The sequence below is a fragment of the Mytilus californianus genome, unplaced genomic scaffold (assembly GCF_021869535.1).
Source record: "Mytilus californianus isolate M0D057914Y unplaced genomic scaffold, xbMytCali1.0.p SCAF_1, whole genome shotgun sequence".
NCBI classification, from domain to species: Eukaryota; Metazoa; Mollusca; class Bivalvia; order Mytilida; family Mytilidae; genus Mytilus; species Mytilus californianus.
In genome coordinates, this window is record NW_026262581.1 from 120,379,689 (window position 1) to 120,393,463 (window position 13,775).

Here is a 13,775-nt window from a genome sequence, read left to right on the forward strand (position 1 = left end):
TGAAAAATTTAAACCAAGGGATTAAATTAAAAAGAAGATGAACAACAAAGTTAAATAATTACATTACATGTATGTTTCATTATAATACATTATTTTGATTGACTAACAGCAATCTCGCGTCATTCTGAAATTAACCTTCATTTCAAAATGAAATGTAACATTCATGATGACAAGAGCTTCCACAATAAAGTGTACAGGTAAATTAAATAAAAACTTGATAGAAATCGTGTTTTCATGATCCTAGCAAAAAAATGTAATTATAAGTATTGAAAGCTTCTTTTAGTAATGGTGTTTTCATGATCCTAGCAAAAAAATGTAATTCTAAGTATTGAATGCTTCTTTTAGTAATTTTATAGGGTTGTGAAAGCGTTGACCGTGTGCACATTTTTAGAATGAAGCGCTTCCGCGCTTCATACAAAATGTACTTCGGTCAACGCTTTTACACCCCAATAAATTTACAAAAAGAAGCATTCAATCCTTAAATATAGATCTAGTCATTCTAGTGCCCATGCTCACACATCCTCTTTAGTTCATTTATCAAACTAATATTACTTTTTCATATTAAAAAAAACACAAGGTCCACTGGATAAACTGTCACATTGTTCAGAAGTACAGCTGTTTAAGTTACATGTACTTTAACAAAAACAGGATTTTTCTCATTATCCGGATGACATTAGGAATAATTACATTCTATTTTCAATAATTACATTTATCTGATAAGATTTTAAAGATTTTTCTAAATGATTTTTGAACCTTGGCCATTTTTTTTCCAACGAAACTCATCTCATAATTCCCATCTATGTCTTAAACTTAATTGAATAATTATTGTAGTTTCTCATATGTGTCAAAAGATAAAAAATAGTGTATAGATTTCTCATTAATCTTGGATCACTATCTTACTTTCCAGTAATGTATGAAATCACAATGATTTAAGTGACAGTTCTATATCTGATTTTCTACAATTGTTTCCTTATAGGTTAACCTGATAAGATGGGTGTAACCATTAATAATACCTGACAGCTAAAAAGATCAAACTGATTTGGAAAATGTCAGGTGATACAAACTAGAGGCTCTCAAGAGCCTGTGTCGCTCACCAGACTCTACTTTGGTTTTAGAAATCATGTAAAAATAGATAAAAATCATAACAGATACCCAACTAATGATTGAGGCCAAATTTAGTTTAATATTGGTCCCGTTATTTAATAAAATATCCTGGTGGCCATCTTGAACAGTAAATCGGTAACAAAGTAGCAACACTTGGTCAGCACCTCATAAGGAACATTCATGCCATGTTTGGTTTCATTCCATTCAGAGGTACTCTAAAAGAAGACATTTGTATGTATTTCCCATAGGGTCCTATGTTAAACTAAGTCCCTGCTGTCAGCCATCTTGGATGATGGATCGGCTGCAAAGTAACAACACTTGGTCAGCACCTCATAAGGAACATTCATGCCATGTTTGGTTCCATTCCATTCAGTGGTTCTCTAAGATAGGACATTAGTATGTATTTCCCATAAGGTCCTATGTTAAACTAAGTCCCCCGCTGGGGGCCATCTTGGATGATGGACCGACTGCAAAGTAACAACACTTGGTCAGCACCTCATAAAGAACATTCATGCCATGTTTGGTTTCATTCCATTCAGTGGTTCTCTAAGAGAAGACATTTGTATGTATTTCCCATAAGGTCCTATGTTAATCTAAGTCCCCTGCTGGCGGCCATCTTGGCTGATGGATCCGTTGCAAAGAAACAACACTTGGTCAACACCTCATAAAGAACATTCATGCCATGTTTGGTTTCATTCCATTCACTGGTTCTCTAAAAGAAGACATTTGTATGTATTTCCCATAGGGTCCTATGTTAAACTAAGTCCACTGCTGTCAGCCATCTTTGATGATGGACCAACTGCAAAGTTACAACACTTGGTCAGCACCTCATAAGGAACATTCATGCCATGTTTGGTTTCATTCCATTCAGTGGTTCTCTAAGAGAGGACATTTGTATGTATTTTCCATAAGGTCCTATGTTAAACTAAGTCCCCCCACTGGCGGCCATCTTGGATGATGGATCGGCTGCAAAGTAACAACACTTGGTCAGCACCTCATAAGGAACATTCATGCCATGTTTGGTTCCATTCCATTCAGTGGTTCTCTAAAAGAAGACATTTGTATGTATTTCCCATAGGGTCCTATATTAAACTAAGTCCCCCGCTGGCGGCCATCTTGGATGATGGACTGACTGCAAAGTAACAAAACTTGGTCAGCACCTCATAAGGAACATTCATGCCATGTTTGGTTTCATTCCATTCAGTGGTTCTCTAAAAGAAGACATTTGTATGTATTTCCCATAGGGTCCTATGTTAAACTAAGTCCCCTGCTGGCGGCCATCTTGGATGATGGATCAGCTACAAAGTAACAACACTTGGTCAGCACCTCATAAGGAACATTCATGCCATGTTTGGTTCCATTCCATTCAGTTGTTCTCTAGAAGAAGTTCAAAATGTAAAAAGTTAACGACGACGACGACAGACGACTGACACCAAGTGATGAGAATAGCCACTTGGCCCTTTGGGCCAGGTGAGCTTAAAATTACCTAGGCAACCATTTTTGATGAACTAGTAACAACTGGGAAAATGCTCTAATACCTATCATAAGAGATGTTCAAGCCTGCAGACTACCTGAAGATGTTAGTTAATTGTAATGGTAAAAATCAGAATCAAATAGGCTTCTATTTTCTTTAACAGAATCATTTTGGCTTGCTGGATTTGATAGAAACTCTCAGATGCTGACCCTAGTAAACATGAGAGCACAATCTGAAATATCTTGCTGGCTTTGATAGAAACTCTCAGATGCTGATCCTAGTAAACATGAGAGTACAATCTGAAATATCTTGATTTGATAGAAACTCTTGGATGGTGATCCTAGTAAACATGAGAGCACAATCTGAAATATCTTGCGAGCTTTGCTGACTTCAACTGAATTTGAAGCAGAAAGTCTAAAAGATCATGGTATTTACAGGTATCATATAAACTAAATATTGTCAATCATCCATGAAAACGAGGTCAAGGTCAGATTAACCCTGCAAGATGGACATGTACATCCAATAGTCACTACATAAAACAAATATAATTGATTTATTGTTTGTAATATATGATTGATGGATGGATTGATTGATTGATTGATTGATTGATTGATTGATTGATTGATTGATTGGTGTTAAACGCCACTTTAAGCACTATTGTGCTTTTTCAAGGCGGTCAGTTTTTATTGGCGAAGGAAGCAGGAGTGACAATCCTAGTCAATTAAGATTGGAGGCAAGTGCACCTGCCACATGCATGATTGGTAATCACAACCTCAGTGTTGACAGCCTAGTGATACAGTAGTTGGACTACTTAGAACACTTGGCCACCACCACCCCTTGAAGTGTATGAGAAACTGACCTTATTAAAACTTAACTTTGAACAATGATCCATGAAAATGAAGTCAAGGACATGTGACTCCTGTCAGAGGGAAATGTACACCTTATAATCATAATTGACCTATTGCTTATACATATAGTATCTGAGAAATAGACAAAATCACAAAAAGTTAACATTGACCAATGAACCATGAAAAAGGAAACAAGGTAAGATGGACCCTGGCAGACTGACATGTACACCTTACAACCATTCAAATACACCAAATATAGTTGACCTATAGCTTTTAGTATCTAAGAAACAGACCTAATTCAGTGTGAGCAAGTGCTCCGTGTTGAAGGCCGTTCCTTGACCTATAATGGTTTACTTTTATAAATTGTAACTTGGATGGAGAGTTGTCTCATTGGCACTCATACCACATCTTCCTATATCTAACTAATTACAAAAACTTTAATCACAGATCTGTGAAATGAGTCAAGGTCAGATAATATATTATCCAGGTCATGTACTTTCTGAAACATAAAGCAGCTTTAGCTTTATACAAAGAATAACCTAGACTATGCCGTTGCCGCCAGATATGCATTCTGATGTCTGGCATTCTGCAACCAAAAACATTTAAACCACTCATGCTAAGCAGATTAAAAATCACTATGGAATGTATCTTTTAACATGTATGAAAATCTTTTTACCTGTACAGTTTTTATAATCTTTGGGCAAACATTGATGCATGGAAGTTAGGGGATCAAAGGATGGACAGGATCTTTTAGATTAATTAAAACAACAAATGGGTAACTTATAAATTTAAAAATATCCAAAATCAGCCTCTTGTAGGATTTCAATTTCCCTGACTTTCCAAAGACAGACATTTTGACCTTCTGTATATTTGAAATAATCATGCAGACTTTGGATTTAGTTTATACAAATGTACATATCTTTGCCCAAGTCAAATTGAAAAGTATGGTGTATTTTACTAATGACATTTTTAAATTGTATATCTATGTACTGGTTTTAAGACACAACATAAAATAAACTGTTAACACAGAGATATGTCTCGCCTTTTTGTAATTTTGATAATGCAAATTTTGAAATTTAAATAGCAATATTTTAACATGTAAGTTATGCAAATATTCAAAGTCAATGAACCATGACTGACGGTACATGGATAAACAATCTCCATGGAAATGAGATGTACCAATGCTAATACAACTGCATACCAAATACTATTGACTTATCATAAGTCATTCCCTTTAAACAAACATAAACACAAACATTAAACTATGTAAATGTTTCAAAGTCAATGAACCATGATGACGGGTGGGGCTATACAATCTCCAAGGAATCGAGACTTGCAAATGCCAATAAATTTGCATACCAAATATCACTGACTTAACAGTAGCGGTTCATCTTAATCTGATCAAATCACAAACTAATACATGTAAACTAAGCAAAAGTTTCAAAGTCAATAAACCATGACTAAGGGGGCAGTGCTAAATATTCTCCATGGAAATGAGATGTGCAAATGCTTATACAACTGCATACCAATTAATATTGTCCTACCACTAATGGTTCCCCTTGAACTAACCTAATCACAAACTAATACATGTAAACTAAGCAAAAGTTTCAAAGTCAGTAGACCATGACTGAAGGGGCGGGGCCAAATAATCTCCATTGAAATGAGATATGCCAATGCTTATACAGCTGCATACCAAATATCATTGACCTACCACTAGTGGTTCCCCATAAATTGACCTAATCACAAACTTATACATTGTTGTTGACACTGCAGCCGCCGCGGGAAACAGCATACCCAAGTCTCGCTTTTCGACTCTGTCAAGGCGAGACAAAAAAACACACTTAGAGAGAAAAAGGTGTTTACAAAGAATTAAATTAATTAACCATTAGCTTATTTTGCAATAAATATACTGAAACGTGTTTATTATCTAACTATTAAATACATTAATTTCCTTAGGGATATAATTAAAAAATTGAATACAGGCAGCTGATGTGCTATCCTTATCAAATATTCTCAGTATTTTTCAGACCAATAGTCTCATTTTTCTATTTTTCTCTCTTTTCATGCAGGATAAACCAAAAAGGACTAATGTTTTGTCTTCATGACAAAATACATAAAGCAACTGAGACTTTACTATAGTTACAAGCACGAAGGCTAGGGTAACCTAAAAACTGAGAGTAATAACACAATCTAAATTTATTTAAGTATCCCTACCTCTTTCTGGGCTGCCAGTTGCTGATCTGCATGTTGTGTTAGTAATTCTTTACAAACAGATATATTTCCTACTTCAGCCGCAAAGAACAGTGGAATAGAACCTCCCTATAACAAGATATTAAAAACAAGATAAGTACAGTTAAAAGTCAAAAGGCTCAAAAGACCAGTTTTGCTCACCTTGTATCATTTCAAATAAAAGACCACACATGAACCCAATGCACATAAAATATCAATGGTCTATTACAAGTACTTCTTAGTCACTGAGGGAGTATCCTATCCCATTCTGTTAAAATTGTATGTGCAACATACTATATATCAATAATATATTATTAAAACATGTGATAAAAAACAGTTAAATTTCAATGAAGCATCTATAAATATAATGTTTCTGATAAAAAATTAATATCAGACTGTATTCTCACCCTACCTTCTATTGTATTGTCATAAATAGAACTAAAGTATTGAAATATGATATGTTTAAACTCAGGAAGTACTTTTATCTTTCAACAGCAAGGGCAACAGTTGTTATATAATAACAAATTCTGGTAAATTTTTATTCTGATGGTCTGACTTCTTTACCTCTAACAAATACTGAATATTTCAATTCCATTTTATGATGAGACTTCATGAAACCTGTTATGAGTGTTGTTTAAGTTTTTTTTTGTTTGTTTTTCATGAGAATGCAGTATTCAACCAACAGCTTGTGCTACCTTAACTACTTCTTGTACATTTTGACCCTCGATTCCAAATTATTTGCTGTTTTAATTCCTTGTTCCTGTTGGTAGCTGGACTTATTCATGCATTATTAGAGTATAGAGTATCCAGATCAGGACCTAAAATACTGCACATGACTGATACATAAATGCTGTTTGGCCTGTACATCAAATACTATATAGATATATATAATTCTTACTCGATTTATCCCTTTCCTGACCTGTTGATTATTTTTATTTCTCTAATTCTTCGTCAATTTATCCCTTTCTGCACCCATTGTATAAAAAAAATTTAATCAACGTGTGGTTTGTTTGATCTCAGTTCTTCATTGGTTAAAATCCGATTATGACGTCGAATTTTCTTGCTTTCCTCTGAATTTCCTATTGTGACGGCATGAAAAAAGGCGACCATGCCTGATGACGTCACATAGAAAGAGCACATCTTTTTGCAGATCATTCGAAAAGAATGAATAAATTTGCCTGCGTATTGTTTGAAAATCATTAGAGAAACAGATTCCACCACCAAATCTCGTGTAATACGATATTTATCCACTCTCGACAGTTAAATTTTAAATATTTAAAACGCTCGGCAAGCCTCGCGTTTTAAATTTGAAAATTTAACTGTCTCGAGTGGATAAATATCGTATCACACTCGATGCAGTGGTAGAATCTATATTTAACTCTTGACAGTTTAATTTTAAATATTTAACTTTGTTTTGCTCATTATTGAAGAATGTACAGTGACCGTTAGTTGTTTAAATCTACCTCATTTAGTCTCTGGTGAATAGTTGTCTCATAAGCACTTTCTAAACTATTTTATCCTGCAAACTTTTGTACAAATAACAGGTACACAAAAAATATTTGTAATTGTTCAAATGAGGTCTCCATTTACTCTGCTTCCATGTAGAGCAAATGTTAATGTGAATATTTCTTTTTGCGTAACAGTTCATTTTTGTTTCCTCTTTGAGGTTCGCTTTTTTAACTATGCTGATTTTCTTTGAAAAATCAGAGACAACTATTTGGATTTAAACAACTGAAACTGAAAGTGCCAGGTGTAAATTACAGGATAAAAACAATATATGTACATTGTCAGAAATATAAAATTAATTTGTACTCGCTACGAAATAGGAGAAAAGCTTGGCAAGCCTCCCTTTTCATCCTGTTTCTAAAGCTCATACAAACAAATTTTACATTTTTCGACAATGTACATATATTGTATATATATTTAAATTAAGTCTTAATTACTTTATCAGTAACCAGTCTGGTTTCCTTTCCAGCAGATTTTAGAAGATATTGTACAACTGTAACTGCCCCTGTATTTCTGGCAGAGGCCATATGTAATGGTAGCTGATCTTTTGGCTGAAAAAAAATCAACAAAAAATATAAATAACTATCAGTCCAAACCCAGGAACCCGACATTAAGTGGTGGACTTTGTTGTACCTTCATTGTTATCTTTAGGTTTACTTTGGTAAGATTTTCTGCATCATTTATATGGTCTTACAAACGAGACTTTGCCTGTCTTTCTAAAGCTCCCAATGTACTCATGTTAAAGATAACATCACAAGCTACCTTTGCTTGATTTTACTCTTATTAAATGGAACTTGTATAAAGCACCACATATTTTACTCTTATTAAATGGAATATGTATAAAGCATCATTATATTTTTCCATTTTCAAATTCAAAAAGCAGATGGCCTTTCATTATCAGATTTCAAGTCTAAGGCAGAGGTAATAACCAATATTACTGGGGTATCCTTTCACTATGAGATTTCAAGTCTAAGGCAGAGGTAATAACCAATATTACTGGGGTATCCTTTCATTATCAGATTTCAAGTCTAAGACAGAGGTAATAACCAATATTACTGGGGTATCCTTTCATTATCAGATTTCAAGTCTAAGGCAGAGGTAATAACCAATATTACTGGGGTATCCTTTCACTATCAGATTTCAAGTCTAAGGCAGAAGTAATAACCAATATTACTGGGGTATCCTTTCACTATCAGATTTCAAGTCTAAGACAGAGGTAATGACCAATATTACTGGGGTATCCCTTCACTATCAGATTTCAAGTCTAGTGCAGAGGTAATAAGGCAGAAGGAATAACCAATATTACTGGGGGTCTCCTAAAATTATTTCCTGATTTAGATTGCGCTATCGGTGCAAGTAAGTATTCAGTTTCTCCTTTCTTTTGAAGATGATGGATTGGTGTTTAACATTCAGTGGCAAATATTACATGCCATAACAGGATGAGAACATCTTACCGGTAATGTGATATGAATATAAATCCTCCTTTGTACTGGACTTACAAGTTTGCCTGATTTTAACCTGCTAGTTCACAAGGTAACAACCCATAAGTCATCCTAACCTGAAACACTAATCTGACTCCGTATTGACCAGTTTTTGATATTTCTCCTAAAAACACCTTATGATTAGCTGAGAAGCAGCTAATACCTTTCATCAAACCTTTGGTTTGACTAAAACAATAATCAAACCCATGACCTCCCTCTCTTAATGCGGAAAAGCTACCACAAGACCACTGAGCTGTCCAGAAATGGGGTAAATTAAAGAACACACATGTATATATCTGATGAAGCAAATAAAAATGATATTACAATACATAATTCTGAATTATAAAATATATCTAATACAAAACTTTGCATTATAAAATGCATTTGATACAGCAATAAAATTCCTAGTCAAAATCAATTTTCGTTTGTATAAATTTTAATTAACTCTTAACTTGAATAATGTTACTATTTACATAATTCTGCATTATAAAATTTATATAACAATTTTGTCGTAAGTGAAATCTTTTTGATATACTAAATGTATAAACTTGTTTCAGAATATTTAATGATTCCATAGATTCATCTTTTTGATAGAATATAACTTCTATCCATAAATCTATAGATCCAATTAATATTTTAAAACTCAATTCAATTGATTTTTGTTTCAAACAGATGATATTGAAATACTCTATATATTCAACAAAAATGTTAAAATGAATTTTAAGTGCTGTATCCATGATAATACCCACACAGGAAATGCTACTAATGCAGATCACACTTTGGACTGTTTTTATGGCCTAATATTTAGTCTATTTATAATTAATCTGCTTAGTCACTAGAGCCATACATCCATAAGCATGGTTCAGTCTTTTATGTTAGATATGATATCATATTGAACAAAACATTAAAAAAAAAAATGTCAGACAGAATAAACAAATTATACTTTGTGAAACTTAAATGTAATGCCTATCAAAAAGTAAGCTACATTATATTAATGTCGCTCCATTACATTGTCTTCTTGTCTTCCCGGTTTCCAAAATGTCTGTCAATATACGGTCAATGATCTTGCACTAACACACTCAATGAGACCTAAAATATTATTGTCTGACTGAACATCCTATATTTATTCAGTGCAGCTAAAGTAATTACTATCATAGATTTTTTAATGCACATGTGAAGTTATGATAATAACCCAGTGAATCCCCTAAGGAGATTTTAAATAACTTCTTTATAAAAAATAATTTTTGGATTTTTCAGCCTTTAGCATTATTGAATGATGAACTTAATTGAAAAATTTACACATAACCGATTTAAATCTATACAAAATAAATAATAATGATAAAACTATGACAACAATACTTATAGACAATTAAAAACCACTATATCATTCCAAGCTTGTATGACTTTATTTTCATTCAATTTTATGGATAAAAAAGCTGGGACATTACAGGTCAAATTGCCACCAAGATTTGTCCTAAATATCAAATGTACTGCACCTTTTTCTTTTTTAATCATGTTATTTGAAAGTAAAACCATTTACCCAAAATATCATATGATAAACAAAAGTTAGTGTTTTTATTTTCAAATGTAAATATGATATGTGTGTGTGCCAAAACCTGTTATTTGATTTTAAGAAGGCGTAGAGATTTTATATATTGTAAATAGTACTTTATTTCATATTGTTTACTGTATTATATCTATGCATTGTAATACAATGTAGTCTCTTATAATTCTGAATAGAATGGCTCTCATTTTATTTAGTATTGTTTTAAAATGTATAAATATCGATTGTACTTGTTGAGAGATGAGACTTTAATAAAACATTGAATTGAATTGATATATTTTGAGGGAGTACAAAAGCTACAAATTAAGGGAAGTCACAATTTTTAATTCTTAAAATCATAGGTGTCTCATTTCTTCGATGTGAAATGAATTAGTCATATTTTTCACCTAAAAAGTTTCTTTTGTCCAAATTTATTCCATTTTTAAGCTACATTATAACAGCCTAAAAAGGGTACCATGTAATTATGCACTCCTACTGGCCAACTTTTTTGTAATCATAGGAAGCAGAATTAATGTAGAAACATCTTAGAAATAAAGGAAAGGAATCTTAACAAATTCTTACATTTCACTTTTAGGTATATTGATATATGTCCTTTCACTCAATAACCCTTATTTCAGTAAGGGCTTGCATCTCATATATCCCAGTAAACATGATGTTAAGGATACTACTACGAAAGTCTACCGCAAATTTAGATCTTTTTCTTGATAAAATGATACAGATGTATGACTTCATACTAGGATCTATGACAAAACTCCCATTGTCAACTTCCAATTTCTCAGTATAGCTTTAGCATATATCTCAATTGATATGTTAGGCACATGCATGATTACATTATACAGACTTCATTAACAGGGATGACTACTCCTTAGGCAAAAACTGTTCTAGTAGTGATATTAGGCAGAATGTCTGGAATCAACACTACACAAGTTTTACTGTCACAATCGAGATGTTGTTGATTCATGTATCTATGTTTTAACGGACATGTTTACGAGATACCAGAATAATAAATTTACCAATTGTGTCCTGTTGCCTTTTGCTATATTTTGACTGAGTGTGGATTTGCTTGTCAGATTTTTCTGGTTTCTTTCTAAGATCATGCTCTTCTTTCAGTCTTTTTGTTTACTTGATTTGTATATTTGGAATAGATTTTTTTTTTTTTTTTATTCAAATTGAGAATGGAAATGGGGAATGTGTCAAAGAGACAACAACCCGATCATAGAGCAGACAACAGCCGAAGGCCACCAATGGGTCTTCAATGCAGCGAGAAACTCCTGCACCCGGAGGCGTCCTTCAGCTGGCCCCTAAACAAATATGTATACTAGTTCAGTGATAATGGAAGTCATACTAAACTCCAAATTATACACAAGAAAATAAAATTAAAAATGATACAAGACTAGCAAAGGCCAGAGGTTCCTGACTTGGGACAGGCGCAATATATTGCTTGCTGTTAACAATTTACTTCACTAGTCCAGCATTCTAGTGAAGGATCTCTTATTTTTACTAGAAATCCAGGGTTTCTCTCTGTTTATCAATAATACATTACAATTCATCTAAATTATATTATAAATATTTCATATAAAATAGATTTTGACATCCACAAACTAATGTTTCCACTGATTTATACACCACTTATTTTTGTGTTGCCTTTCTATGCTAACAGTAACAAACACATTATCATTTATAAGATAAATTGTGTGAAAACGATTAACAAGAAATGTGAAAAAGGAGAATTAAGAAATTGAATGTTTGTGGAAATTAACCATTCATTATAGTTCATAATATGAACTTTAAAATTTCTAAATGTAATGATAATAGCAGAAAATAAAATCTATATTCAGTGCTGAAACATGGTTACTGATATTGCATTAACAAATTAATCTGTTGATCTGGCTTAGCATTAAGTAATGATGCTAATTTACACATCAGCACCTTTACACAAAACAATATAACAGGATGTCTTTATTAACTAATGAATATATATAACATTTTTGCCATTTCTACATTAAACTGAAAGAATGCACTTCACACGAAAGCTTTTCCAATAATGTCATTTTAAAACTAGATTAGGTCTGTATAATATGGAGTAATATAAAAACAATATTGGTTCCACTTTCTATATTGCATGATTCTGTGGTTAATCCGTGAAATTTATATTCTGTATCACCTATCTATCTGTCAAGAGTACTAAATTTTTATGCGTTTTTTTTGCTCATACAACAAATGCTAGTTTCATTGCAGTCTATTGTAAAACTAAATTTTCCAAACCATTTAAATAATTTTATAAAACGTTCTTTCCAAGATAAGAAGAACAATATCATCGTATTTATTACGTAGCATTGTAAAAGCCGTGAACCAATTTACAGAATTAGAATAAGTGCTGTTAAGACTGAACAGATTGTGTTGTAATTCTCATACAATAGTCATTAAGTAGTTCACTATTGTCATAGAATTCTTAGGACATTTCATTCACATCAAACATGCCAATAGTCATTTTCTAATCAATTGTTTGACAGTGAAAAGAAATAATGACCATTTAATTGATCATAACATTTCTATTTTGTACCAACAGGAAGTTAGTAAATTATAACAATCTTGAAGAGAAGTCGGAATCACGCTAGCAACCAACCTGGGCTAAACTCATTCATATTTCCGCAATAAAATATTAAACTCTTGAAACTATTTAGATATGGCATTGGCAAGCATGTTTCAAAGATTTATGTCAACTGATAGGGATAAACTTTTAATTATTTGTTACATATCATGTGGTTTCACAGAGTAACTGTGATAGCAGAAGATTGCATGACAAACATAAATGGCAATTATCTAAATAGAAACTTCCTAGCAATAGTTTAAACTGATATACATTTCCATTCTCAATTTTAAATATAGGTTACCAAGTGAACCAACAAGTCCATCAACTGTATTGTTTAATTAGTTGAAAATATTTGAAAAAAAAAATCAAATATTATGAATTTGTTGAATGAGGATGTCATGGTAGCTACAAAAGAGTCCTCCACCCGAAAATTAAAGGTGTCCTATGGGAATAACATTATATGATATGATAAAATATTGCTGCATTAATTATGGTACAAAAAATTAATTACCATGCTTTAATGCATCAATTAGTTCCTACACATTATCAATATGTATTGTTTTGTCATGTATAGATAATAAAAAGTCTGTATCCTTTTCTATTCATTATCTTATTTTTATATTTTATTCACCTATACAGTATTCAGACAAGAGTGCACACGCTGAAATGTCTCGCCTTCTTTACTAATCATTGATATTATGTTGATAGTCCTAAATATAAAGCTTTATTACAACTGTCACATAAACTTAACATTAACCAAGTAAACTAAACATTGACCAATGAACCATGAAAATGAGGTCAAGGTCAGATGAACCATGCTAGGCAGGCATGTACAGCTAACAATTCTTCCATACAACAAATATAGTTGACCTATTGCTTATAGTTTAAGAAAAACAGACCAAAACACAAAAACTTAACACTGAGCAATGAACCTTGAAAATGAGGTCAAGGTCAAATAAAACCTGCGTGACTGCCA

At 32.6% G+C, this 13,775-nt stretch overlaps 1 protein-coding gene across 1 annotated transcript in view; it reads right to left on the minus strand.

Moving 5' to 3' along the window:
* Window positions 1-13,775, minus strand: part of LOC127732666 (serine/threonine-protein phosphatase 6 regulatory ankyrin repeat subunit C-like) — an 87,573-nt gene that overhangs the window by 36,832 nt on the left and 36,966 nt on the right. Inside the window, exons 3-4 of the mRNA XM_052241833.1 lie at window positions 7,599-7,712; window positions 5,641-5,745 (exon numbers count right to left, since the gene is read on the minus strand). Coding sequence (XP_052097793.1) covers window positions 5,641-5,745; window positions 7,599-7,712 — 219 coding nt within the window. The remainder of the gene's footprint in view (window positions 1-5,640; window positions 5,746-7,598; window positions 7,713-13,775) is intronic.